Source organism: Hemitrygon akajei, chromosome 11, assembly GCF_048418815.1.
Source record: "Hemitrygon akajei chromosome 11, sHemAka1.3, whole genome shotgun sequence".
In the NCBI taxonomy this organism is placed as follows: domain Eukaryota; kingdom Metazoa; phylum Chordata; class Chondrichthyes; order Myliobatiformes; family Dasyatidae; genus Hemitrygon; species Hemitrygon akajei.
Window position 1 is genome coordinate 5,818,076 of NC_133134.1, and position 25,631 is coordinate 5,843,706.

The following is a 25,631-nucleotide window of genomic DNA, read 5'->3' on the forward strand; positions in this document are numbered from 1 at the left end:
CTAAGATGTCCTGTCCTTAGGTTGGAAGACTGCATGTGTGTGTGTGGGTGGGAGGGAGGAACGAGGCTTTGCTGTTGATTTGTCGCATGTTATGGCTCTTTAGAGCTGCTTGTTGTTGAGCCCACTAGGGGATTCGCTGTGCTGGATTGGGTGTTGTGCAATGATCTGGAGCTGATAAGAGAGCTTAAAGTTAAGGAGCCCTTGGGAACAGTGATCACAATATGATCAAGTTCACTTTGAAATCTGAGAAAGAGAAACTAAATTCCAATGTCCAATGTGTTCCAAGAATGTCAGGGAAGTGAAATCTGTGCAGTGAAAATTACAACTGAGAATTTGCTCAGGAAGCTTAATGGTCTGAGGGTGGATAAATCTCCTGGACCTGATGAATGCACCCTCGGGTTCTGAAGGAAGTAGCTGGAGAGATTGCAGAGGAATTAACAATGATCTTTCAAGAATCGATAGATTCTGGCATTGTACCGGAGGACTGGAAAATTGCAAGTGTTACTCTGCTGTTTAAGAAAGATGGGAGACAGCAGAAAGGAATCTATAGACCTGTTAGCCTGACATCAGTGGTTGGGAAGTTGTTGGAATCGACTGTTAGGGATGAGATTACAGAATACCTGGAGGCACTTGGCAAGATAGGCCAAAGCCAGCATGGTTTCCTAAAAAGAAAATCCTGCCTGACTAACCTACTGCAATTTTTTGAGGAAATTACAGGCAAGGTAGACAAAGGAGATGCAGTAAATGTGGTGTACTTGGATTTTCAGAAGGCCTTTAACAAGGTGCTGCATGTGAGGCTGCTTAGCAAGGTAAGAGCCCATGGAATTACAGGGGAGTTACTAGCATGGGTGGAGCATTGGCTGGTCAGCAGAAAACAGAGAGTGGGAATAAAGGAATCCTATTCTGGCTGCTGGTTACCAGTGGAATTCCACAGGGGTTAGTGTTGGGACCGCTGCTTTTTACGATGTATGTCAATGGTTTGGACTATGGGGGTTAATGGATTTGTGGCTAAATTTGCCAATGATACAAAGATAGGTGGAAGAGCAGGTAGTGTTGAGAAAACAGAGAGCCTGCAGAGAGACTTGGATTGTTTAGGGGAATGGGCAAAGAAGTAGCAAATGAAACACAATGTTGAAAAGCGTATGGTCATGCACTTTGGTGGAAGAAAGAAACAGGCAGACTATTATTTAGATGGGGAGAAAATTCAAAATGCAGAGATGCAAAGGGACTTGGGAGTACTTGTGCAGGATACCCTAAAGGTTAACCTCCAGGTTGAGTCGGTGATGAAGAAGGCCAATGCAATGTTGGCATTCATTTCTGGAGTTATGGAATATAAGAACAGGGATATGATGTTGAGGCTCTATATGGCATTCATGAGACCACACTTGGAGTACTGTGTGCAGTTTTGGGCTCCATATTTTAGAAAGGATATACTGACATTGGAGAGAGTTCAGAGAAGATTTACGAGAGTGATTTCAGGCATGAAAGGCTTACCGTATGAGTAACATCTGGCAGCTCTCAGGCTTTATTCTCTGGAGTTCAGGAGAATGAGGTGGGGATCTCATAGAAACATTCCAATCGTTAAAAGGCCTGAACAGATTAGATATGGTAAAGTCATTTCCCATGGTAGAGGAGTCTAGGACAAGAGGGCACGACTTCAGGATTGAAGGACGTCCATTTAGAACAGAGATGCAGAGAAATTACTTTAGTCAGAGGGTGGTAAATCTGTGGAATTTGTTGCCATAAGTGGCTGTGGAGGCCAAGTCATTGGGTGTGTTTAAGGCAGAGATAGATAGGTTCTTGATTAGCCAGGGCATCAAAGGGTATGGAGTGAAGGCAGGGGAGTGGGGATGACTGGAAGAATTGGATCAATCCATGATTGAATGGCGGAGCAGACTCAGTGGGCTGAATGGCCTACTTCTGCTCCTATCTCTTGTGGTCTTATGGTTATGTTCTGTGTTGTTCTGCTAAACATTGTGGACATGCTATGCTGGTGCTAGAATGTGTGGCAACACGTCCTCGGGTGTGTAGGTTGTTCCGCCGCTGTCTGTAAGGAGTTTGTACGTTCTCCCCATGATCATGTGGGTTTCTTCCGGGTGCTCCAATTTCCTCCCACATCCCGAAGGCATACTAGTTGGTAGGTTAATTGGTCATTGCAAATTGTCCCATGCTTAGGCTTGGATTAAATCAGGAGATTGCTGGGCCACACGGCTCAAAGGGCCTATTTGCATTGTATCTCAATAAAGAAATAAATTGACACAAACGTTGCATTTCACAGTATGTTCAATATGCATGTGATAGATAAATCTGAATTTTGAGTCTTGTTTATTTGATTTCCACTAAATTCTGCCACGCTGTATTACAAACTCTTTTTCCAGAACCTCATTACTTGGAGAAGTATTGGAGTGGAATTTAAAAGGATGAGAGGGGATCTGATTGAAACATATAAGGTTATTAAGGGATTGGACATGCTAGAGGCAGGAAACATGTTCCCGATGTTGGGGGAGTCCAGAACCAGAGGCCACAGTTTAAGAATAAGGGGTAGGCCATTTAGAACGGAGTTCAGGAAAAACTTTTTCACTCAGAGAGTTTTGGATCTATGGAATGCTCTGCCTCAGAAGGCAGTGGAGGCCAATTCTCTGGATGCTTTCAAGAAAGAGTTAGATAGAGCTCTTAAAGATAGCGGAGTCAAGGGATATGGGGAGAAGGCAGGAACAGGGTACTGATTGTGGATGATCAGCCATGATCACATTGAATGGCAGTGCTGGCTCAAGGGGCCAAATGGCCTACTCCTGCACCTATTGTCTATTTAAGTATTTTCAGATTGTCTGAAATGATAAATCCTTAATCATGCTCACATTGTTACTACTTAATACTACTCTGCATTTATTTTTTTAAAGAGATAGCAAGATAACCTTTGTATTTATGAGGTCTTGTCATCACTCATTCCAAATGCTGTTCACAACACGTCAAATAACCTTTCCCAGTACTGTCCTGGTACAGTCCAGGCACTGCATTTGGAACCACTTCTGCTAACCAAGCTCAGCTGGAAAACAAGAGGCAGAACAAAAGGTCAATGTCCCTCCTTTGCACTCACTTCCTCAGTTTATCCCAGTCTCTTCACTTCCTCTCTTGTTATTACATCCCGTGTTTAGTTACTTCAACGTTTCAGCAGAAGTTTGGCTGCAAGAAGTGAAGGCAGGCCCGTGAGCCCCCAAGGCTAGGAACTATCAGCCTGCTGGAATTCGGACAATGAACGTTGTTTAATAGTTCTACAGACTAAGTTTAAGCTGTGAGTTTTGTAAGGGGGGTAATGAAATCCCACCCCTAACCCTCCCAACTTCATCAAACTTGAGCAGTTGAAACTCCCATATCGGGCCTTACAGCATTGGTGGTTAATACTAACAGAATGTCAAAGTAGGTGAGAGGCAGATGGAAGATATTTCCATAATATCAAAGAAATTTATGGAATTATGGGGTTTGATGGCATTGCTGATTCATATGGCGACAGCACAATAGTGTAGCAGTTAGCATAATGTCGCTGTCTGTATGGAGTTTTATGTTCTCCTCATGACCGTGTGGGTTTCCACTCAGTGCTCCAGTTTCCTCCCATGTTCTGAAGACGCATAGGTTGGGGTTAGTGAATTTTGGTACGTTATGTTGGCGTTGAAAGCTTGGCGACACTTGCCAGCTGTACCCAACACAATCCTCACTCATTTGATGCAAACAGCTCATTTCACTCTGTTTCAATGTAATTGTGACAAATGAAGCTAATCTTTAACATTTTTAGATAAGGGTAGAAAAAGGGTAGTCGGTGTTCTCTGAGTGCAGACCACTATGAGCTACCTCTTACTAGCCTAAGAGCAAGCATTTGTGGTATCATTACACTGCAAGGTAATTCAGTTCCTCGTTGAGTCTCCTGTTATGTATTTATATTTCAAACCAGGTGATCCATGTAAACAAATCCTCCTGTGAGAATTCATCCCATTCACTTGCCGGCTGAATATTGGATATTGAAGGTTGAGTCAATTGGAGCCCTCGCTGACTTGAATAATGTTCATTTGCGATTGCGTTACGTTTCCAACACTGATGCCAGTTTTCTGTCTGTTTAACTGTAATCTCTCCAAATTCTATGGCCTTTTCTCACTTAGTTCCTCATGAGCAATTCTAAAGGTCCTTAGTAGTTCCGCACTGTTCGGTAGCCCATACCTTTAACATCCTCTGTATTCGTGCTTGTCCTAGGTTCCTTTGGGAATGGGGCGGTTCAGTAAATTTATTATTTAAGTACATTGTATATCTCCATGTACAATCCTGACATTCAGTTTCATGTGGGTATTCACAGTTGATAAAAAGAAACAACAAAAAATACAAGCAAAATAATAATAATTCAATAAGCAATTAATATTGGGAACACGAGATACAGAGTCCTTGAAAGTGAGTCCATAGGTTGTGGGAACAGTTCGGTGTTGAGGTGAGTGAAGTTATCACCTCTGGTACAGGGTCCTATTGTTTGACTGATCGTAACTGTTCCTGAATCTAGTGGCTCCTGTACTTCCTTCCTGATTGAGGCAGTGAAAAGAGGAATATGGGTGAGAAAAATGTACATTTCCTTGTGAGATTTAAGGTGGAATGGGTAAGTGAGCTACAGCCAGGCAGTATCTGGGGCAACAAAGTAGCATTGTTGTTAGCACATTGCTTTAACAACACCATTGATCACTGACCGGCTTTCAGTTCCTGCCACTGCCTGGAAGGGGCTTGTAGATTTTCTTCATAACCGCGTATGTTCCCTTGAGGAACTCCAGTTTCCTCTCGCATTCCAAAGACATATGGATTTGTGTAAGTAAGTAGCTGGCACATTGTGGTGGTGCTGTAGGTGTGGTGACATTTGCAGGCTGCCCAGTACAATCTTCACTCACTTGATTTGATGCAAATAACACATTTCACCACGTGTTGTGATGTATTTGTGATGAGGTACCATGGTAGTTTAGTAGTTGGTGTGATGCTATTACACCTCAGAGCATTGGAGTTTGGAGTACAATTCCAGCACTGTCTGTAAGGAGTTTGTACATTCTCCCCATGACTGCTGGGTGCTCCAGTTTCCTCCCACAGTCCAAAGACGTACTGGTTACTAGGTTAATTGATCATTGTAGATTGTCCTGTGGTTAGGCTAGGGTTAAATAGTTGGGTTGTTGGGCAGTGTGGCTTGTTGGGCCAGAAGGATCTGTCCTGCACAGTATCTCTAGATCAGGGGTTTCCAACCTGTGGTCCACGGACTTCTCAGTTCATGGTAAGGGTCCATGGCCAAAAGGTTGAGTACTGCTGCTCTAGATAGACAGAAAGAAGGATAGATGGATAAAGCTCATTTTCATTGAGCATCTGTACTTCGGCAGCTGAAGAGCTATGTGATCTGAGATTACAAAATACTGCAAATACTCACCAAGTCAGGCAGTATCTGTGGAGTGGGAAACAGAGTTATCATTTCAGTTTAATGACCTGTCGTTGGAATTGGGAGTAGTTAGGAAACGGACATGATTTCAGTTGAAGATGAAGAGTAAGGTTGTGGAGAATGAAAGGAATGTCTCTAACAAGATGAAGACCAAGAGACTAAATAACACGTGTGATGGTGGTACTGGCTGAGAGAGTGTGGTGAAGGCTTATTAACCTGGGGATGTTTCAACTCAATGGGTTATAATGTGTCTCAAGAAAAGATAAGATTGTCTTCTTCAAGATTTTGTTGGGACAGTGTTAGAAGCCGGTGACATAGACTTAGGAATGAAGTTTGGATTGGGAATTGAAGCTCATGCACTTTGAAGCACTTGTGGCCTAATTTTTTATTTAGCGATACAGTGCGGAACAAGTCCTTCCAGCCCAACGCACCATACCGTCCAACAACCCATCTTTTTAACCTATTAACCAGTACGTCTTTGAAATGTGGGAGACAACTGAGAGGACATACAAACTCCTTACAGGCGGTGCCAGAGCTGAACTCTGAATACTACCCCAAGCTGTAACAGCATTGCACTAATCCCTACACTACTGTGGTGCCTTATGGAGGTCTGTGCAAACCCACCCTGTGATGTAGAGGAGACCTGCTGAAGTTTAGAAGAATGGGGCGTTGGGGGCGAAGAGCTCATTGAAACCTGTCAAGCATTAAAAGGCCCAGATAGAATGAATACATAGAGGATGTGTCTTATATAGTGGGGGTGTCTAGGGCAAGAAGGCACAGCCTCAGAATACAAGGGTGTCCATTAGAGCAGAGATGAGGAATTTCTTTAGCCAGAGGGTGGTGAATCTGTGGAATTCATTACCACAGACGGCTCTGGAGGACAAGTCATTGGGTATACTTAACACGGAAATTGATAGTTAATTGATTAGTCAGATCATCAAAAGTTGCAGGGAAAAGTCAGGAGAATGGGGTTGAGAGGGATAATAAATCAGCCATTATGGTATAGTGGAACAGACTAGATAGGCAGAATGGCCTAATTCTGCTCCTATGTCTTATGGTCTTGTTTACTCACCTCACACTCTTACTGTGCTTTTCAGACCCAGATTCTTTGATACTAAGCTCAAGGTAGAGAGTTGTGGGAACTTCCCCACCTACAAGTAGCTATCCCATTTATTGCCGTTCTATCATTACCTAGTCTAAATCCTAGAACTTCCCAGCAACATTGTAGAGTCCTGAAGGAGGGTCTAAGCCCAAAACATCAACTATTTAATCTTTTCCATAGATGCTGCCTGACCTGCTGAGTTCCTCCAGGATTATGTGTATTGAATTTCCAGCATCTGCCAAATCTTTTGTGTTTACTGTGGGTTGATCTTCCCCAGGCAATTTAAGAACGAGCTTCTCAGTCATCTTTGACTGGGCATTCAGATGACGCAGGTGAAGGAGTGATCCATCAAGCCTGTCCTTCAGATACACTCCCTGTTCAAGGTCTCTGACTGCATGGTTCAGCATGCATGTGTGGAATAGGTTAAAGAGCACAGGCCAACACACACTCTTGTTTCACACCGTTTGAAATGTTGAATGGCGCTGAAGCTTCTCAGTTTAACAGACGAGGCCAGTCATTTTGTTGTGAAAGAGACAAATGAAGTTGACAAATCTGTAACGGCACCCAGGCTTTGACAATAGCATCCACCGTGCTTCTCTGTTGACTGTGTCAAATGCTTTGGTTAGATCTATGAAAATAGTATGAAAGTTTAAATTTTGTTCTGTGCACTTTTTCTGAGTCTCATGAATACTGAAGACCAGGTCAGTAATGCTGCAGTCCAAGTGAAAGCCACAGTGTCTCTTTTTATTTGATGGTGACTGTGAATGAAGTCACCAGGAGACACTGAAGCTGGTGATATAGAAGTCCTTATTCAGCACAATAAACCTACTCGAGACACTCTTGGAAGAAGAGGCCTACCTGATCCAATATTACATAACATTTTTATATACTTACAGATCAAAGGTAACAGCCAGAAAATTCTGTAGTTACAATATATCCATAATGCTTTCTTTGAATTACATAAATTTTCAAACACCTCCATCTTCACACCCACACTCCAGACACCAAAAATGAATTTTAATCCTGATAGTCTCTCTCACTGCATTCATGCATATACAGACATTTCAGGAGATCAACACCAGTCTGCAGTTCCAGGAAGACTCATGCTGTTGAAATTTATTTTTGCTGTATACCCTGACTCCAGAATACACCCTAACAGCTAGAACCTTGAGCTGCATGAGAACAATCATCAACATCGGGCATGATTGACGACCATCATCTTCACCAAGGTGGTTCAAGAAAGCAGTTCATCACCACCAGTATCCAACTACCTTTGGTTAACCTACTAAAGATTGAGTGGTGCAGTGGCATAGTGGTTAGCGCTAGCAATCAGGGTTAAATTCTGCCTCTAAGGATTCCTCCCACATTCCAAAGACATACCAATTAATAGGTTAATCAATCACATGGGTGTATTTCAAGAAAATAAATCTCTAGGAGGTCTATGGTGACATATCTGTATTTCAAAAATAAATTTACAGTCGGCCCTCCTTATCTGCGGGGGATTGGTTCCGGGACCCCCCTCAGATACCAAAAAAACACGGATGCTCAAGTCCCTTATATAAAATGGCATGGTATTTCATATAACCTACGCAAATCCTCCCGTATACTTTAAATCATCTCTAGATTACCTATAATGCCTAATACAATGTAAATGCTATGTAAATAGTTGTTATACTCTATAGTTTAGGGAATAATGACAAGAAAAAAATGTCTGTACATGTTCAGTACAGACTCAACCATCGTAGCTCTTCTGGGAACGCTGGTGCCACCTCAGCATCAGCTGATGCCGATTCTCCCGTGATCTTTAAGTTCTTGAGGCTGTAGCTCTTTACAGAGCCAGCCAGCCATCCCTTACTAGCCTTAAACTCCTTCCTCTCGTTCACAACACACGACGCGAGGCGAACAATGCTCAAAACAGCAAGTGCTGGAGAGAGAACTTCCTGGTTTTCCCGATCCACGGTTGGTTAAATCTGCGCATGAGGAACCCGCGGAAAAAGGAGGGCTGACTGTACTTTGAACTTTCAAATTTTGAATTGGGTCGGCTGGAAGGGACTATTACTGTGCTGTATCTCTAAATAAAAACTCATCTTCGGAGTGTTCCTATATTAAAAGTGATGTATATTATGGTTGTTGCTGATCTTCGGCTGAGTATATTTAAGAGGTGATGCTGAGGGTGATTGGACGAGGCAGAATACATGATGTACCTGTTTCCAAACCTTTGAAGTTTGGCACCTCCCCTTTCCAAGGTTTGGCCAGATCGTCTGTAACTGAAACTCAGCTTTGTTTTGTGCTTTTGTTTACTTCCACATTCAGGCCCTTGCTGGTGCAATTCAAGTTCCACGAGAGAACTCGATATGACAGAAAGGATCTGGCTGTAAGCCCTCATAGATGAAAAGGAGCTTTGTCTCACTATCACAAGACCTTGCTGCCTTGAGATGTGATACTCTGATTCTGTGTGCTCCTTTCAGGTGCTCTGGGACTCTGCTAGGCTGTGGGGTCTGTCAGTGGATCTTGAAACAAGTGTCAGAAGCAAGACTGGCACCCCACCCCCTAGTCGCTGACTTCAACCTATTTTAACTTTGATGAAAAGACATTTTTCAGAACCTGCTTCTCCACCCATTCATTCTTCGTCATACTGATGACTGCAGCACCTTGCAACACCCTCTGGTTATTAGAAGGGCCATATAAATGAATGACTCTTCCTCATTTTGAAGGCCATAAAATATACTAGGAGCAGAATTAGGTTATTTGGCCCACAGATCTGCTATCCCATTTAATCATGGTTGAACTATTATCCCTCTCAACCCCCATTCTTCTGCCTTCCTCTCTTCCCCCTAAAAGCTCTAATTCTTTCTGCCCTATCTGACAACAGGAGACTGATGGGATGAGCTGGAATATAAGTGGAACAAAGCCACTTAGAGTGCAGAAGCAGACCTTTTGGCCCATCTACCTGTGCCAAACTTTTATTTTGCCTATTTCCATCGACCCACACATGAATCATACCCCTTTCATCCATACAGTTATCCAAACATCTCTTAACTGTTGAAACCGAACACGCATCTACCGCTTCTGGCAGCTCAATCCACACTTCTGCTACCATCTCAATGAAGATGTTCCCCCTCAGTTTCCTCTTAATTATTTCACATTTCATCCTTAACCCATGAGTTCTAGTTCCAGCCTTTGACCAGCACTAACTGGCACCCTGAGTTCAGACTCTTATTTGGTTACCTGCTTGGATTGAACCTTTGATTTGGAGCTGTGGCATTCTGTCCTTCACTCAGACTGTTAGCTGCTGCCTCACCTTGCACTGGTTGCCATCTCTATCACAGCCTTGATGCCTTTCACTCCCGGTTCAACTCCCACTGCTGTCTCCCTGTGACTGTGTGTTTCCTCCAGGGGCCAGTTTTAGTAAGGGTTATAAGTTATGGGCATGCCATCTTGGTGCCATAAGCATGGTGGCACTCGCAGGCTGTTCCCAGCACATCCTTGAACTGTGTTGGTCGTTGTCGCAAACAACGCATTTCACTGTAAGTTTCAACATACTTATGACAAATAAAGCTAATCTTTAATGACTGGAGGAACTCTGAGAGTCAGGCAGTAGCTGTAGACGCAGACAGATGGTCAACATTTTAATTTTGTGTCAAGACCCCACTTCAGGGTCTGAGAGCTTGGGGTAAGGGGGATTAGCCAGCATAAAGAGGTGAGAGGGAGGGGTGAGATGCACTGGCAGGTGATGGATGGAACCAGGTTGGTGGGGTGTGATGTTGTGCGGACGGAGTCCGGAGTACGAAGTACAAAGTAAATAAATTTTCACCTAAGATTTGCTTTCTTACGGGCATACATGGTAAATAAAAGAAACACAATTGAATCAATGAAAGACCAACAGGACGGGCATATACCCAATGTGCAAAAAAAACTGCAAATACAAAATGCAAAACAATAATAATAAATAAATCAGCAATAAATCTTGAGAACATGAGATGAAGAGTCCTAGAAAGTAAGTCCATAGGTTGTGGGAACTGTTCAAGTGAAGCTGAGTGAAGTTATCCTGTCTGGTTCTGGAGCCTGATGGTTGAGGGGTAATAACTGTTCCCGAACCTGGTGGTGTGGATCCTGAGATTCCTGTATCACCTTCCAGATGACAGTAACAAGAACAGAGCATGGCCTGGGTGGTGGGAGATAAAACATAGAAAACCTACAGCACAATATAGGCCCTTCAGCCCATAAAGTTGTGCCGAACATGTCCCTTTGCTAGACTTACCCATAGCCCTCTATTTTTCTAAGCTCCATGTACCTATCCAGGAGTCTCTTAAAAGACCCTATCGTATCCGCCTCCACCACTGTTGCCAGCAGCCCAGTCCACGCACTCACCACTCTCTGCGTAAAAAAACTTACCCCGACATTTCCTCTGTAACTACTCCCCAGCACCTTAAACCTGTGTCCTCTTGTGGCAACCATTTCATCCATGGGAAAAAGCCTCTGACTATCAACACACTCAATGACTCTCATCATCTTATACACCTCTATCAGGTCACCTCTCATCATCCGTCGCTCCAAGGAGAAAAGGCCAAGTTCACTCAACCTGTCTTCATAAGGCATGCTCCCCAATCCAGGCAACATCCTTGTAAATCTCCACTGCACCCTGTCTATGGCTTCCACATCCTTCCTGTAGTGAGGCGAGCAGAACTGAGCACAGTACTCCAAGCGGGGTCTGACCTGGGTCCTTTATAGCTGCAACATTATCTCTCGGTCCCTAAATTCAGTTCCACGATTCAATTCCAGATGGTGAGTGACAGATTGATGAAGAGGGAAAAGGGCAGGTGGGAGAGCACGGAGTGAACGTAGGGACAGAGACCTGGTAGATGATAAATAGAAATGAGGCTATGGGTGCAGCATCTAATATCTCTGGAAGGTGATAAGTGGAAGTGGATGAGTGAAGGATGATGGACGGGTGGAATCAGTTGTAGGAGGGGGCAATGAAACTACGGATGGGGCACATGGGAAAGAAGCATGGCAGTGTAGGGTCACTTGGAAAATTCGTGTTCATGTTATTGGGTTGTCGACAGAATACAAGGTGCCACTCTTATAGCTTGGCCTTGGCGGGGATCACCTACAACCTCTCGCCTACCAATCCCTGCTTCACCTCTCCCTCTCACTGCTTTTTACTGGTTGTCTCCCATTACACTCACAGCGTTCCTTTCTCTACCCCAGTTTCAAGGTCAAGTTTATTGTCATTCAACTGCACACATGTATACAGCTAAACGAAACATCATTCCTCTGGGACCAAGGTGTAAAACACAGTACATATATCATATAGAATAATATTAACAGATTAAAAACTGTGTCGATGTAGTGCCTATGCAACATATAGTTAACTATACAACAGTATAATACTACTGCCATTGTCATATACTGTATAAACGTGTACTGGGTGTTGGCAGGGTGTTCAGGAGTCTCTCAGCCTAGGGGAGGAACCTGTTACCCAGCCTACAGTGCTTGTTCTTATATTGTGGTACCTTCTGCCTGATGGTAGAGCTCAAAGAGATTGTGGGATGGATGGGAGGTGTCCTCAACGCTGCTGAGGGCTCTGTGAATGCAGTGCTTTGTTCACAAAATGCTAGACTTCTGCAGGACTTGAAGAAGGGTCTCAGTAGAATCTTGTGATTGTGATTTGCAGCCCTTCATTCCCCTGACATGATTGATTCACATCCGAGAGCATTGACCATCTATTTACTAGACAACTGGCACCTGACCCTCCAGCAGTTTGGTTTTAGCTCCAGATTCTGGCATTTGCAGTTCCTTGTCCCTCTGTAAATTAGCATTTACTGGATTAGCTTCTAAAACAAAAGCTGCTGGCAAAACCTGACTGCAATGTTGTTTGGTCATTGTAATTTTTCCTGTGATTAGGCTAGGGTTAAATAGCTGGGTTGCTGGGCGGCACAGCTCAAAGGGCCGGAAGGGCCTGTTCTGCGCTGTATCAATAAATAAGTAAATAAAAATAAGTAACTCAGCAGGTCAAGCAGCACCAATGGAGAGGAAGAAATAGTTAATGTTTTGAGCAAAGGCCCTTCATGCGGTTAATAATTGAAACAATTATTGTCTCGATCATTAGCCAGAAGTGTAAACTGTCCATCTCTCACATCCAGGGAGATATTGCTAAGTATCTTTAGTACTTTTTTTTAAATTTCAGATTTCCAGCATCTGTAGCACTTTGCCGTATTTCATTTAGAATCGAAGATTTTCATTGTAAAATCCCAGAAGAATCTACGTGGGTTTAGTAACAATGATTCCTTCAGCCTAACTTGGCTGTGGTTTCCACTGCAGTCTTTGGAACTAACTTTGGTCTAAATAGGTGCTTTGTGTCGATGCGTGCTACAGCCTCCACTTCCTCTGTATGTGGGGAGGGAGGATAGTTAAACAGGATCAAGCAGATACAACACTGGACAGAACAAAAAATGTATTTATTATCCAAAAGCAAAATAGAGCAGACGCTGGAATTGGAAATAAACACAGGAAAATGAGGAAAGTACTTGACATGTTAGGCAGAGGTTGGGGAGAAATAAGAGCACGGTAGCGTAGCAGTTAAATAGAGAACATAGAACAATACAGGCCCTTCAGCTCACAACCTATAACCTATTCCAAGATCAATTAACACTTCCCACCTACATAACTCTCAATTTTTCTGTCATCCATGTGCCTATCTGAGAGTCTCTTATATCTCCCTAATAAATCTGCCTCTATAACCACCCTTAGTAGCACATTCCACGCAACCACCATTCAAACTGAAGTCAGACACTGCCCCCCCACCCCCATACATCGCTCCAATCACCTTAAAATTATGCCTGCTCCTATTAGGGCAACGTTTCAATTCGTAGTTCAATTCCCGCCGCTTTCTGTTAGGGGTTTGTATGTGCCTCCTGTGACAGTGAGTTCTCTCTGGCTGCTCCACTTTCCTCCCACATTTCAAAGACATATGGGTTAGGATTAGTAAATCATGTTCATGCTATGTTGCTGCCAGAAGCATAGTGACACTCGTGGGCTGACCCCCAGGCACACCTTCAGACTATGTTGGTCGTTAACGCAAAATGACACATTTCATTGTGTATTCATGTACATGTGACTAATAAACTAATTTTGAACATTTCAAGTTATCAACTTTAACTGGGAAATATGAAAATGTATGCAGTATTAAGGCAGAGCAGTCAGTTCTATCAGCATCTGAAAGAAAAGAACCACTACCATTAAACTGTCCCTTCTGAGCATAGAGCACTCTCTACTTGCCACAGTTATCATCAAACCTGCTGACAAGACCGTGCTGCTGTGTTTTGGCAAACTGGCCAATACCTTGCAGTGGTTAAACAGCAGCTCTCTGATACCTCAAATCTCCCTCTGGACCACATTCTACCATCAGTCCATTATCTCTCAAAGAGACAACAGTCATTTGCCCTGGTTTTCAGCATTCAGATTCTACCCTCCAAGCATCCAGGGATGGCATCTTTCCTCCAATCATCCAGGGTCAGCATTAGGATTCCGCCCTCCAAGCATCTAAGGCCATCTATAAATTTACTGATGATAGAATTGTTGGTAGAATCTCAGGTGGTGAAGAGAGGGCGTACAGGAGTGAGATATGCCAATTAGTGGAGTGGTGTCGCAGCAACAACCTGGCACTCAGTGTCAGTAAGACGACAGAGCTGATTGTGGACTTCAGGAAGGATAAGACAAAGGAACACGTACCAGTCCTCAGAGGGATCAGAAGTGGAGAGGGTGAGAACTTTCAAGTTCCTGGGTGTTAAGATCTCTGAGGATCTAACCTGGTCCCAATGTATCAATGTAGTTACAAATAAGGCAAGACAACGGCTATACTTTATTAGGAGTTTGAAGAGATTTGGCACTGCACAGAACTGAAAGAAGCTGCAGAAGGTTGTAAGTGAAATCAAGTCACTTTTTATTGTCATTTCGACGATAACTGCTGGTACAGTACACAGTAAAAACGAGACAATGTTTTTCAGGACCATGGTGCTACATGAAACAGTACAAAAACTACACTGAACTATGTAAAAACTACTCAACACAACAGACCTACCTAAGTTGGTGTCAGTCCAGGCTCTGGGTATTGAGGAGTCTGATGGCCTGGGGGAAGAAACTGTTGCACAGTCTGGTTGTAAGAGCCCGAATGCTTCGGTGCCTTTTCCCAGATGGCAGGAGGGAGAGGAGTTTGTATGAAGGGTGTGTGGGGTCCTTCATAATGCTGTTTGCTTTGCGGATGCAGCATGTAGTGTAAATGTCTGTCATGGCGGGAAGAGAGACCCCGATGATCTTCTTAGCTGACCTCACTATCCGCTGCAGGGTCTTGCGATCCGAGATGGTGCAGTTTCCGAACCGGGCAGTGATGCAGCTGCTCAGGATGCTCTCAATACAACCTCTGTAGAATGTGATGAGGGTGGGGGGTAGGAGATGGAATTTCCTCAGGCTTCGCAGAAAGTAGAGATGCTGCTGGGCTTTCTTTGCTCTGGAGCTGCTGGTGTGAGACCAGGTGAGATTCTCAGCCAGGTGAACACCAAGAAATTTAGTGCTCTTAACGATCTCTACTACCGAGGAGTCGTCGATGTTCAGCGGAGAGTGATCGTTCCGTGCCCTCCTGAAGTCAACAACCATCTCTTTTGTTTTGTTCACATTCAGAGACAGGTTGTTGGCTCTGCACCAGTCTGTTAACCACTGACTAAATCTAGTTAGGTCCATCTTGGGTACTACCCTACAAAAGTAACCAGGGCATCTTCAGGGAGCAGTGTCTCAGAAAGGCAGTGTCCATTATTAAGGACCTCCAGCACCCAGGGCATGCCCTTTTAGAAACATAGAAAACCTACAGCACAATACAGGCCCTTTGGCCCACAAAGCTGTGCCAAACATGTCCTTACCCTAAAAATTGCCAGGGGTTACCCATAGCTCTCTATTTTTCTAAGATCCATGTACCTATCCAGGAGTCTCTTAAAAGACCCTATCGTATCTGCCTCCACCACCGTCGCCGGCAGCCCATTCCACGCACTCACCACTCTCTACGTTTAAAAAAAACTTACCCTGACATCTCCTCTGTACCTGCTTCCAAGTACCTTAAAACTGTGCCCTCTCATGCTAACCATTTCAGTCCTGGGAAAAAGCCTCTGACTATCCACACAATCAATGCCTCTCATCATCTTGTACACCTTTTCTCACTGTTACCATCAGGTAGGAGGTACAGAAGTCTGAAGGCACACACTCAGCGATTCAGAAACAGCTTCTTCCCCTCTGCTATCTGATTCCTAAATGGACATCGAATCTTTGGACACTACCTCACTTTTTTAAAAATATACAGTATTTCTATTTTTGCATGTTTTTTAAAAAATCTATTCAATATACATAATTGATTTATTTGTTTATTTATTATTATTTTTATTTTATTATTTTTTTCTCTACTTGATTATGTATTGCATTGAACTGCTACTGTTAACAAATTTCACGTCATGTGCCGGTGATAATAAACCTGATTCTAATTCTGATTCTTTCAATTTTACAAGGTCCATCTTCAATGCTTGCTTTGACCATAAGACTCTGGAGTTGGTCAGTATCCCCCTAAAGCCTGTTTCACTATTCATTGAAATGTTTAGCTCAATGCCACTTCCTTACTCTTTTCTCATAACCCTAATTCCCCTTTGGTTTTAATACGTTAATCTGCATCTTGAGCATATTCACTATCTCTGCCTATACAGGAACAGGGAATTCCAAGCATTCAGGGCTATATGAGGAGAATTTCCCTGTAGCTCCATCTATAATGTGTGAGCTTTTGAAACTATTCTTAAGAAATAGGAACAGAATTAATGCTGTTCATACCATTGAGTCTGCTCTGTCATTCCATCACAGATGATGTGCTATCCCACTCAACTCCATTCTTCTACCTTCTTGCTGTAACCTTCAATGCCATGACTAATCAAGAATTTATCAACCTCCACTTTAAATATACCCAATGACTTGGCCTCCACAGCCATGTGTGGCAATGAATTCCACAGATTCACCATTCTGGCTGAAGAAATTCCTCCTAATCTGTGTTTTAAAGGGGTATCCTTCTGTTCTGAGGCCCTAGACACTCCCATTATTGGAAACATTTCTGCGTCCCCTTTACCTACACCTTTCAATATTGTATAGGTTTCAGTGAGATTCTCTCCACCCCCATTCATTTAAACTCCAGCTAGTACAGGCTCAGATATATCAACCCTTTCATTCCGGGGTTCATTGTCGTAAATATCCTCTGGACCCTTTCCAATGCCAGCACATAGCTTTTCAGATAAGGGACCCAAAACTGCTTACAATACTCCAGATGCAGTCTGATCAACACCCTACAGAGCCTCAGCATTACATTCATGCTTTTATATTCTAGTCCCCTTAAAACAAATGCTAACATTGCATTTGCCTTCCTCACCATTGACTCAACCTGCAAGTTAATCTTTACCAAATCCTGCAAGTCCCTTTACACCTCTGATTTCTGAATTCACTCCCCATTTAGAAATAAGTCTATGCTTTTATTCTTTGTACCAAGGTGCATGACCTTACCCTTCTGCCACTTTACCGTTTCTCCTAACCTCCCTCTTCCTCAGCATTACTTGCCCCGCTGCCTAGCTTTGTATCATCCGTAATCTTACAACCTGTTTTAGTTTCTAACTTTTTCAAGTTCTGAAATGTTGTTTTTCACAGATACAGTTTGATTCTTTCCATACCCTCATTATTTTCTAGTTTTTTTTTTTGCTTTGCCTTTTATTCTAACGTGCAACTTACTGAGAGACCTAATGTACACTTTTCGAATTTCTCCAACACATGCTTTTTAGTTTTCAAGGCTTCATTCCCCGCATGTAACATCAGAGTCTGATAGTTTTTAAAGTAATTGTGTTCCTGTAGCTGTTGTCCATAGTCCGGTAACAGTGTTTTCTCCAAAGTCTGTGGAATCTTAAATTCCTGATTTGCAATACCAGAACTTGGGAATTCTTTTGATGTCGTCACAGCAAAGCCAGTAAACTTCCTTTAGAATACTGAATGTACACTGTAAAGAGGGCAGTGTTAATATCACTGGTGGTACATTGCAATGTGTCTGTTATGTCAAAGTCAATTGATTATCAAAGGACTTGTATATCAGCTTGTATGCATTCACAGGAAAATAAAAAACAAATACAATGCAATTTACAAAAAACTATACATAAAACATACATAACCAATTTGCAAAATAAAACAATTGGTACAAATAATAAAAAATAATACTGAGAACATGATTTGTAGAATCCTTGAAAATGCATCTGTAGGGGGTGGAGTCAGTTCCACATTGAGGTGAGAAGTTGTCTGTCACTGATCGTTGAGGGGTAATAACTGTCCCTGAACCTGCTGGTAGCAAGAAGAGGTCATGGTCTGGATGGTGAGGGTCTTTAATGGATTCTGCTTTCTTGTGGCAGTGCTCCATTTAAATGTGCTCGCTGTTGAGGGCTTTGCCTGTGATGGACGGGGCTGTATCCACCATTTTGTTCCCTTTTCCATACCTGGGCATCGGTGATTCCATACCAGGCTGTGATGCAACCAGTCAGGATACTCTGCACTGTGCATCTAGAGAAATATGTCAGAGTTTGAGATGACTTGCTGATATGTGTGGAAAATCTGGTGTTTGGTATGGTGCGGACATCTGGTTCAGCAGATCCCAGGCAGGGGAGGGTGGGACGATGGAGTGTGAAAACTACCGAGACTTCTGTCACCTGTAGTACCCTGGAGAATTTGAGACCCAACACTAGCATTTTCAGGGGTTTCTATAATGATGGAACAGTAGATGTGCAAGAGAAATAAAAAGAGAGAATGTTGCATACAAAATTAGGAGGTGTAGAGATAGGGTAAGTGCACGCAGGGTTTTCAGATTCACGTGAATTGTGTTAACAACCAACACTCCTAATGATGTGCTGAGGGCAGCCCACAAGTGTCGGCAGACATTCCAGCACCAACATAGCTTGTGATTTAACTCTCGTCTAATCACAGCACAATTAACCTAATTGGCCCCAATATATCTGTTTCTACCAACACCCCTGGCAGCAAGTTCCACACACCCACCATTCTCTGTGTGAAAAGAAAACCTATCTCTGACATCTCCACCATGCTTTTCTCCAATTGACTTTAAGTTATGCCTCTATTAGCCAATTTCACCTTTGGACAAGGTCTCTGGCTGTCCACTTGATCTATGCCTCTTACAATCTTGTACTCCTCTGTTAAGTCACCCCTTATTTTCCTTCGCTCCAAAGAGAAAAGCCCTATCTCACTCAACCTATTCTCATGAGACATGCTCTTTAATCCAGATAGCATCCTGGTAAATCTCCTCTGTACCCAATCTAAAGCCTCCACATCCTTCCTGTAAAGAGGCAACCAGAACTGAATAAAATATTCCAAGTATGGTCTGACCAGAGTTATATAGAGCTGTATCATTAACTTGTGGAGGTAGCTTGTTCTAAAAACTGTTAGCACTTCTTGGCCTAAAGTAGTAATCATTGACCTTTCTTTTGCCACTGGTGCTGCCCAAGCAGGTGAAGTATTTCCAGTCTTGTACGTTTCTGTCCAGAGTTCCAGCATCAGCTCTGTTTGCTTCAGTACCAGATCACATGCATCTTGGCACAGTGGGCTTGTATAAATAAGGCAACATCTGTGGGCCATGTGTGTTCCCTTTAAACGCAAACAGAGCTGACCAAATGCACCATGCATCACTTCAAATTGGGTTGAGCAGAATTTGCTACGTAGAGTTTTTAAAAAATGCAGCCTTTGTATAACTTTGGGCTGTAAAATGGGATCATGTGTAAGAGCTGTGCTGGGACCCAGAATGGTTCTGATTTGATCCTCCTCATTCACTTATCACAATACAATGTCACGCCTGTACATCTCCTTTTAATGAACCAGACTTAATTATGTGGGAGATGGAAAAATTTCCATTCAGATCTTGTTGGCTTAAATCCTAACCACAATGAAATCTTTGGGCACTTTTGCAGGCATGGTGTTTAACCTGTGGTGTGCCTTCACCAAAAGTGCAATTTGGTTGTGCAAACTCTTGGCAAGTCAGGCAGCATCTGTGGAAAGTGAGTGCTCAGGTGGAGGGAAAGTAAGAGGGAAAGATTAGGGCGAAACCAAATACCTGATTATCGATTACAGAAGAAAGAAGCCAAAGGTCCATGAGCCAGTCCTCCATTAGAGAATCAGAGGTGAAGAGGATCAGTAACTTTAAATTCCTTGGTGTCATATTAGAGGATCTGTCCTAGGTCCAGCACATTAGTGTCATCACAAAAAAGGCACGACAGTCCCCCTATTTTCTTAGAAAGTTTGCATAGATTTGGTATATCACCAAAACCTTTTGCAAACTTCTATAGATGCACAGTTGAGAGTATCCTATCTGGTTGCAATATGGCCTGATACGGAAAACCAATGTCCAGAAATGGAAAAGACTACACAAAATAGTGTATACAGCCTGGTCGTTTGCAAGCAAAGCCCTCCCCACTATTGAATACATTTACATGGAGCGCTGCCACAAGAAAGCAGCATCCTTCATCAAGAACCCCCACCATCCAGGCCATGTTCTCTTCTTGCTACTACCATCTGGCAGGAGGTACAGAAGCCTTGGGTCCCACACCACCAGATTCAGGAACAGTTTTTACTCTACAACGTTCGTGCTCCTGAATCAGTGTGGATAACTTCACTCACCTCAACTCTGAACGGGTTCCACAACTTACAGGCTCACTTTCAATGTTCTCAGTATTGTTTTATTTACACACTTCTTATGCACATTGGTTGTTTTCATAATTTCTATTGTATTTTTTCTCTGTAAACACTTGCAAGAAAATGAATCTCAAGGTAGCATATGGTGATATATGTTCTTTGATAATTACTTGGATGGAAAAGAGGGCAGAAGGTAAGAGAACAAGATGGACAGAGCATGGAAAGGTCAAAGAATTACTTGCATTCTATAATTCAGAATAGTTTCCAACCTGAAACTTTAAAATCTGCTTCTCTCTACACAGATGATGTGTTTCCAGCATTTTCTGATTTTATTTCAGATTTCAAGCATCTGCATTTATTGTTTATATTTCCATTTACTTGTGAAAACATCATGTTGGGTTATAATAAGCCAATCTGATTTTTTAAATCCAATTTTTTGAAAAACATGATTAAATATAACCTGGTTAAATTTGGCTCTCAGTAGCGTTCTGGGGAATAATGCGTGCCTTCATAGAGAATGGATGCATTCTTGGCCTTTATACAAACATTCAGGCACCATTGTGCAGAATTTCCAGGTGCATAATGTTTTTGTCAAGATAGAGCCTGGCTCCAAAGTTCAAAGTAAATCTATTAACAAAGCACATATATGTCACCATGTACATCCCTAAGATTTATTTTCTTGCGGCCAATCACAGTAAATACAAAGAAACACTATGGAATCAATGAAAAAAAACACACAAAAAGACTGACAAACAACCAATGTGCAAAAGGCAACTAACTGCAAATACAAAAAGGAAGAAAAACACAAAATAATAATAATAAGCAATAAATATCTAGAACAGGAGTTTAAAAGTCCTTGAAAGTGAGTCTGTAAGTTGTAGGAACAGTTCAGTGTTGGGGTGAGTGAGGTTGAGTGACATTAACCCCTCTGGTTCAAGAGCGTGATGCAGTATCCAGTCCATTATCCATTGTTAAATCTGAGGTATAGCAAGCAATGGGCCAAGTGTTGGTATGTGGGACTAGTACTGTTGTTTACTTGATAGTGGGCCAAAAGGCCTGTTTCGATACTGTATAACTAACTATAAGTTGCATTGGAATGAACGTCAGTGTATTTGATACATCTTTCTAATTTGTGTTCTCTCTTCTCGCCCTCTGACAGTGATCCTATTCTGCATGGCAGCCCTCATCTTTCCGATTGGATTTTACATCAACGAAGTTGGTGGCCAGCCATACAAGCTACCCAATAACACCCAGGTTGGGTCATCGTACGTGCTTTTTGTCTTGTCCATCTTCTTCACAATCGTGGGACTCCTGTTCGCTGGGAAGGTTTGTCTCCCTGGTTGAGGAATTGGGAAATGCCCTGCCTGGTTTTTCATCATTTGAGAAGACCCGGTTATCATACCCATGTTGCTTTCTGCAGCCAGGGACTGTTCAAGCAACTCCCGCCGTCGAGGGTGGATTAGTTCTTGTCACTATGCACTTTGGAGACAAAGAAGAACGTTTCCTCTCCCGTGAGACTCGGAAACTAGCCAGCAAACTGCTGCTTTGTGGAGAAGGATGGGGTTCTTCTGGGAAAAAGCATTTGTGGGAACTGCTTCACTGAGGAGTGATAAAGGCCCAGCTCTCTCCCCGCCCCGCCATTAACACTACACCCATCACCGTTTTGCATTGATTCCAGATGTTGGAATCCATTATCTCTCATTTTTGCTCTTTGGAAAGAGACTCCGTTTGCGCTGGCGGTGAGGAGGTAGACTCAGTGGGGCAGGCCTCACTGGTGAGACGCAAAACACTGCATTTCATGGATGAGAAACCATTCAGTCGACGGGGTTTGGGGGGGGGAGGGCTGGGGAAACGCTACACTACTTAAAGCGATACCAAAATGGATTTGACCCCAGGGTCTGGACTCTCTGGAGCACCAGTCTGACCGGGGCCCGGTGTTATGAAGCCTATAGATCAAAGGTTGCATTCTAGTCTGTATAAAACAAACTTGGAAAATTATCCCTGCTGGATATTAAAGCCAAATATATTATTTTTTTTAATAATATTTAGAAGAAACTCCTTTTCCCTATTTCTGTTGGCTGATGCATTACATCGTGGACGCAACTCTGGCCAGTTGGTTGCTTTACTGGAAGACACTATTATGTGAAAGTAGAAATGATTAGAGTCGCTGTTACTTTGAGGTGGAAAGCCCTCAGTTACCTCATTCTTTCTGCTTTGTCCTGTTAATTATTTGTAGCATCCGACCCTAACATCGTGCTTTTACACAATACCACCACGTCAAAACTTAGCTGGGTGCAATTGTTTTTTAAAGGTTGACTAAGCTTAACTAATAGGAAAAAAATCTTTATTAAGTTATTTGTATACAGTATGAGGAGAAAAATAAGATTGTGACATGTCCCTTTAAACACTCCACCACTTAAAACTTGATAATTTTGTTTGCAAAATCTTAGTTTGTGTTCTGGCTGTGACTGTCTTAAGTTCCCCATTAATACTGATGTAGCTTCACCTGCTGTGTCTGTGTGAGTGAGTGTGAGAAAGAGAGACCCTTGTCCATTCTGCACCTTCAGGTCCTTAATATTAGAAGATTCCACTGTGTCTCACGGGGCAGGCTGGTCAAAGTAAGAGGCAACAAGGTGTACGTTGCTTTAAACTAATCGCAAGAGGATGTCCTGACTCAGTGAGTGTAGAGTTCACTGATGTTGAGTTAACTCAGTGCTGTCTGACTTAAACAGGCAGAGGAATGTATACAATCATCTTTGCAGTAAATATACATCATAGAACAGTAGTTAATCACAGTGTTACCATGCACTGTTAATCTGACCCCAATATTAAACTTAAGCAACAGGCCTTTACTGATTTGTGTGTCATGAGTAGGAAGCTTGCTCTTCCCAGTGACACAGAGTGTTTCTTTCTCCAACACTAGAGTGTCACATTAGGAGTTGTGCTGTGTGCCTTTCCACACTAATCAGGAGAGTTGGTCAAGGCTGAGCTATCCCTGGGCACACCCCTCCAGTAGTCCGTCTGTCCCCACAGGTGGCTGACAGAAAGATGGTGACCTGGTGTTAGCTAACATGTCAATTGAGGTATCTGAACACTGAGTGAACAGAGTAGAGAGTGAATCAGGTGGGACATCAGGGGCATGGCTGCAGGGAGTTAAATCATTAGCAATTTCCACAGGTCTGTGTGCACTGCCTTTTACAGTATGGATGTAGGAAAAATTAGTGCATTAAGAAATGATTGTGTTTAAAAGCAATCTTATACCTCAGCATTTTCCTTAATTTCACTGGGCAGGGCACAGGCTGCTGGGTCCTCTGGACTGTGGGGTAGTGTTCCAACAGAGGGAAGCAGTGAACCAAGGGGACTATTCTTTGAAAGCTGGATGGGTATACAGAATGGCAGTTAGAATTGCAGCTGGATTTTCCACCATCATGCACCAAAAGTTTGAGATTTCTGCTAAAGTTAAAGAAGATTATTGCACTGTGACAGGAGTTTGTTCTATTGAACCTGTACTGTTATCGGCATGCTGTAACACTTCAGGTTTTCTTGAATGTAAAGCAGGTTTGTTTGTCTCATAGAAGTCATAGAACATTGCAGCACAGAAACAGGTCATTCAGCCCATCTAGTCCATACCAAACTGTTAATCTGCGCAGTCTCGTCAACCTACATTTGGATCCAAGCCTTCCATACCCCTCCCATCCATGTAGTTATCCAAATTTGTTGTAACTGCTGAAATTGAACCCACATCCATCATTCTACACTCTCGTGCTCTTGTGTTAGCTCCAGTTTACTCAGCCTCTAAGCCCACTGGGGACTGCAGTATCCTTGTGGTCAAATGTACTCATTCTCTGTACTTATTTCTTGAGCTTCATCCTCCTGTCTATCTTTCAGCATATTTCTCCCACCTGCCCTCATCCCTCCCTTCTGTTCATGATGTACTCTCTCAGTCACCTGGATCTTACGCTCAGTCAGGTAGAAATATCCTTGGAATGGTTACTCCTCACACCTTGCTCCCCAATTCACACTCTACACATCAGACACAAATAACACCCCAACGGTACTGCTCATTCCCTTCCACCCACTTCACAAACAGGATCTCTCCCCCCCCCATACCCCACCCAAAATCTGGATCCAGCTGCCATGCACCTCACCCCTAATGTTCCCATTCTCATCTGTCTATTGGAATGCAGCTCTGCGAAGCTTTGTGTTCTTGCTTATCTCCTCCCAGCAGTTGTCTCCCATCTTCACACTCTTCTCCCCTCACCTCAATCCATCTGCACTTCCCCCTTCTCTCTCTCTCTCTCTCTCTCTCTCTCTCTCTCTCTCTCTCTCTCTCTCTCTCTCTCTCTCTCTCTCTCCTCTCTCTCTCTCCTCTCTCCCTCTCTCCTCTCTCCCTCTCTCCTCTCTCTCTCTCCTCTCTCTCTCTCCTCTCTCTCTCTCCTCTCTCTCTCTCTCTCTCTCTCCTCTCTCTCTCCCCCCCCCCCCTTCATCTATCATTCACTTGCCACACTCCCATAAGGCATTAGGCCATTTGGCCCAACAAATCTGTTCCACCATTTATTATATGATTATTGGATGATTTATTATCCCTCTCAACATTCTTCTGCCTTCTTCCCATAAAGTCAGGTTTCCAACTCCACCCTGTTTGGCACTGCTTGCCTGTCATCTTACACCTCTCCTCAGTCCACCAATCTGCCCAGAATTCTTTCTTACTGCTCCTTTCTCCTTTATACACCAGCATCTCCCCTCTCCAGACTCAGTCCTGATGCAAGGTTTCAACTGAATGTCAACAATTCCTTTCTTCCCACAGACAGTGCTCAACCCGCTGAGTTCCTCTGGCAGATTGTTAGTGTAGAATAAAACTTCCAGTAATTATGGCTGGGCTTGACTGGTTTGAACAACAGGATGTTTAAGTGGAAAATCTGTGCACAGTTATATCTAGACAATGCTTGGGATAAATAATAATAAAATAGTTTAATGTCTGGGCACTTGGATCATCAAGAAACAATCTTTAAAGCTAATAACTTGAACTAAAGACTATTACAAACTTGGAACCCAGTTCTTCTGTAATACAGTTCTTCAAAACAGCAGTAAATTCTGTTACAAGCCTTTGGAGTGTGAATTTACAGTCATAAGTCTCATTATTTTTCTGTGGCCTCTGCAATAACACATGCTCTGTGAGCTGAAATGCTTTCATTTCCCTAAATAGAGCGATTTGTGGAGGACAGTCAACAAGAAAGCCAGTGTTCTGGGTGGAGTGAGTAGATTCATCCATTCTGCATAGTGACCCCTTGTCTTGTGGCATTCTGCAGCGCCCCCCCCCCCCCCCCCACC

General features: G+C 43.1%; 1 protein-coding gene across 2 annotated transcripts in view; it reads left to right on the forward strand.

Annotated features, from left to right (window-relative positions):
- Positions 1-24,637, forward strand: part of LOC140735269 (uncharacterized protein C16orf52 homolog B) — a 147,369-nt gene extending 122,732 nt beyond the window's left edge. Inside the window, exons 3-4 of one of the 2 annotated variants that reach the window (XM_073060125.1) lie at positions 16,100-16,142; positions 21,460-21,566. In XM_073060125.1, coding sequence (XP_072916226.1) covers positions 16,100-16,142; positions 21,460-21,547 — 131 coding nt within the window. In that variant the 3' untranslated portion in view covers positions 21,548-21,566. Of the gene's footprint in view, positions 1-16,099; positions 16,143-21,459 lie in introns of both variants that reach the window. The other variant, XM_073060124.1, reaches the window with a different exon arrangement.
- The last annotated feature ends 994 nt before the right edge of the window (positions 24,638-25,631 follow it).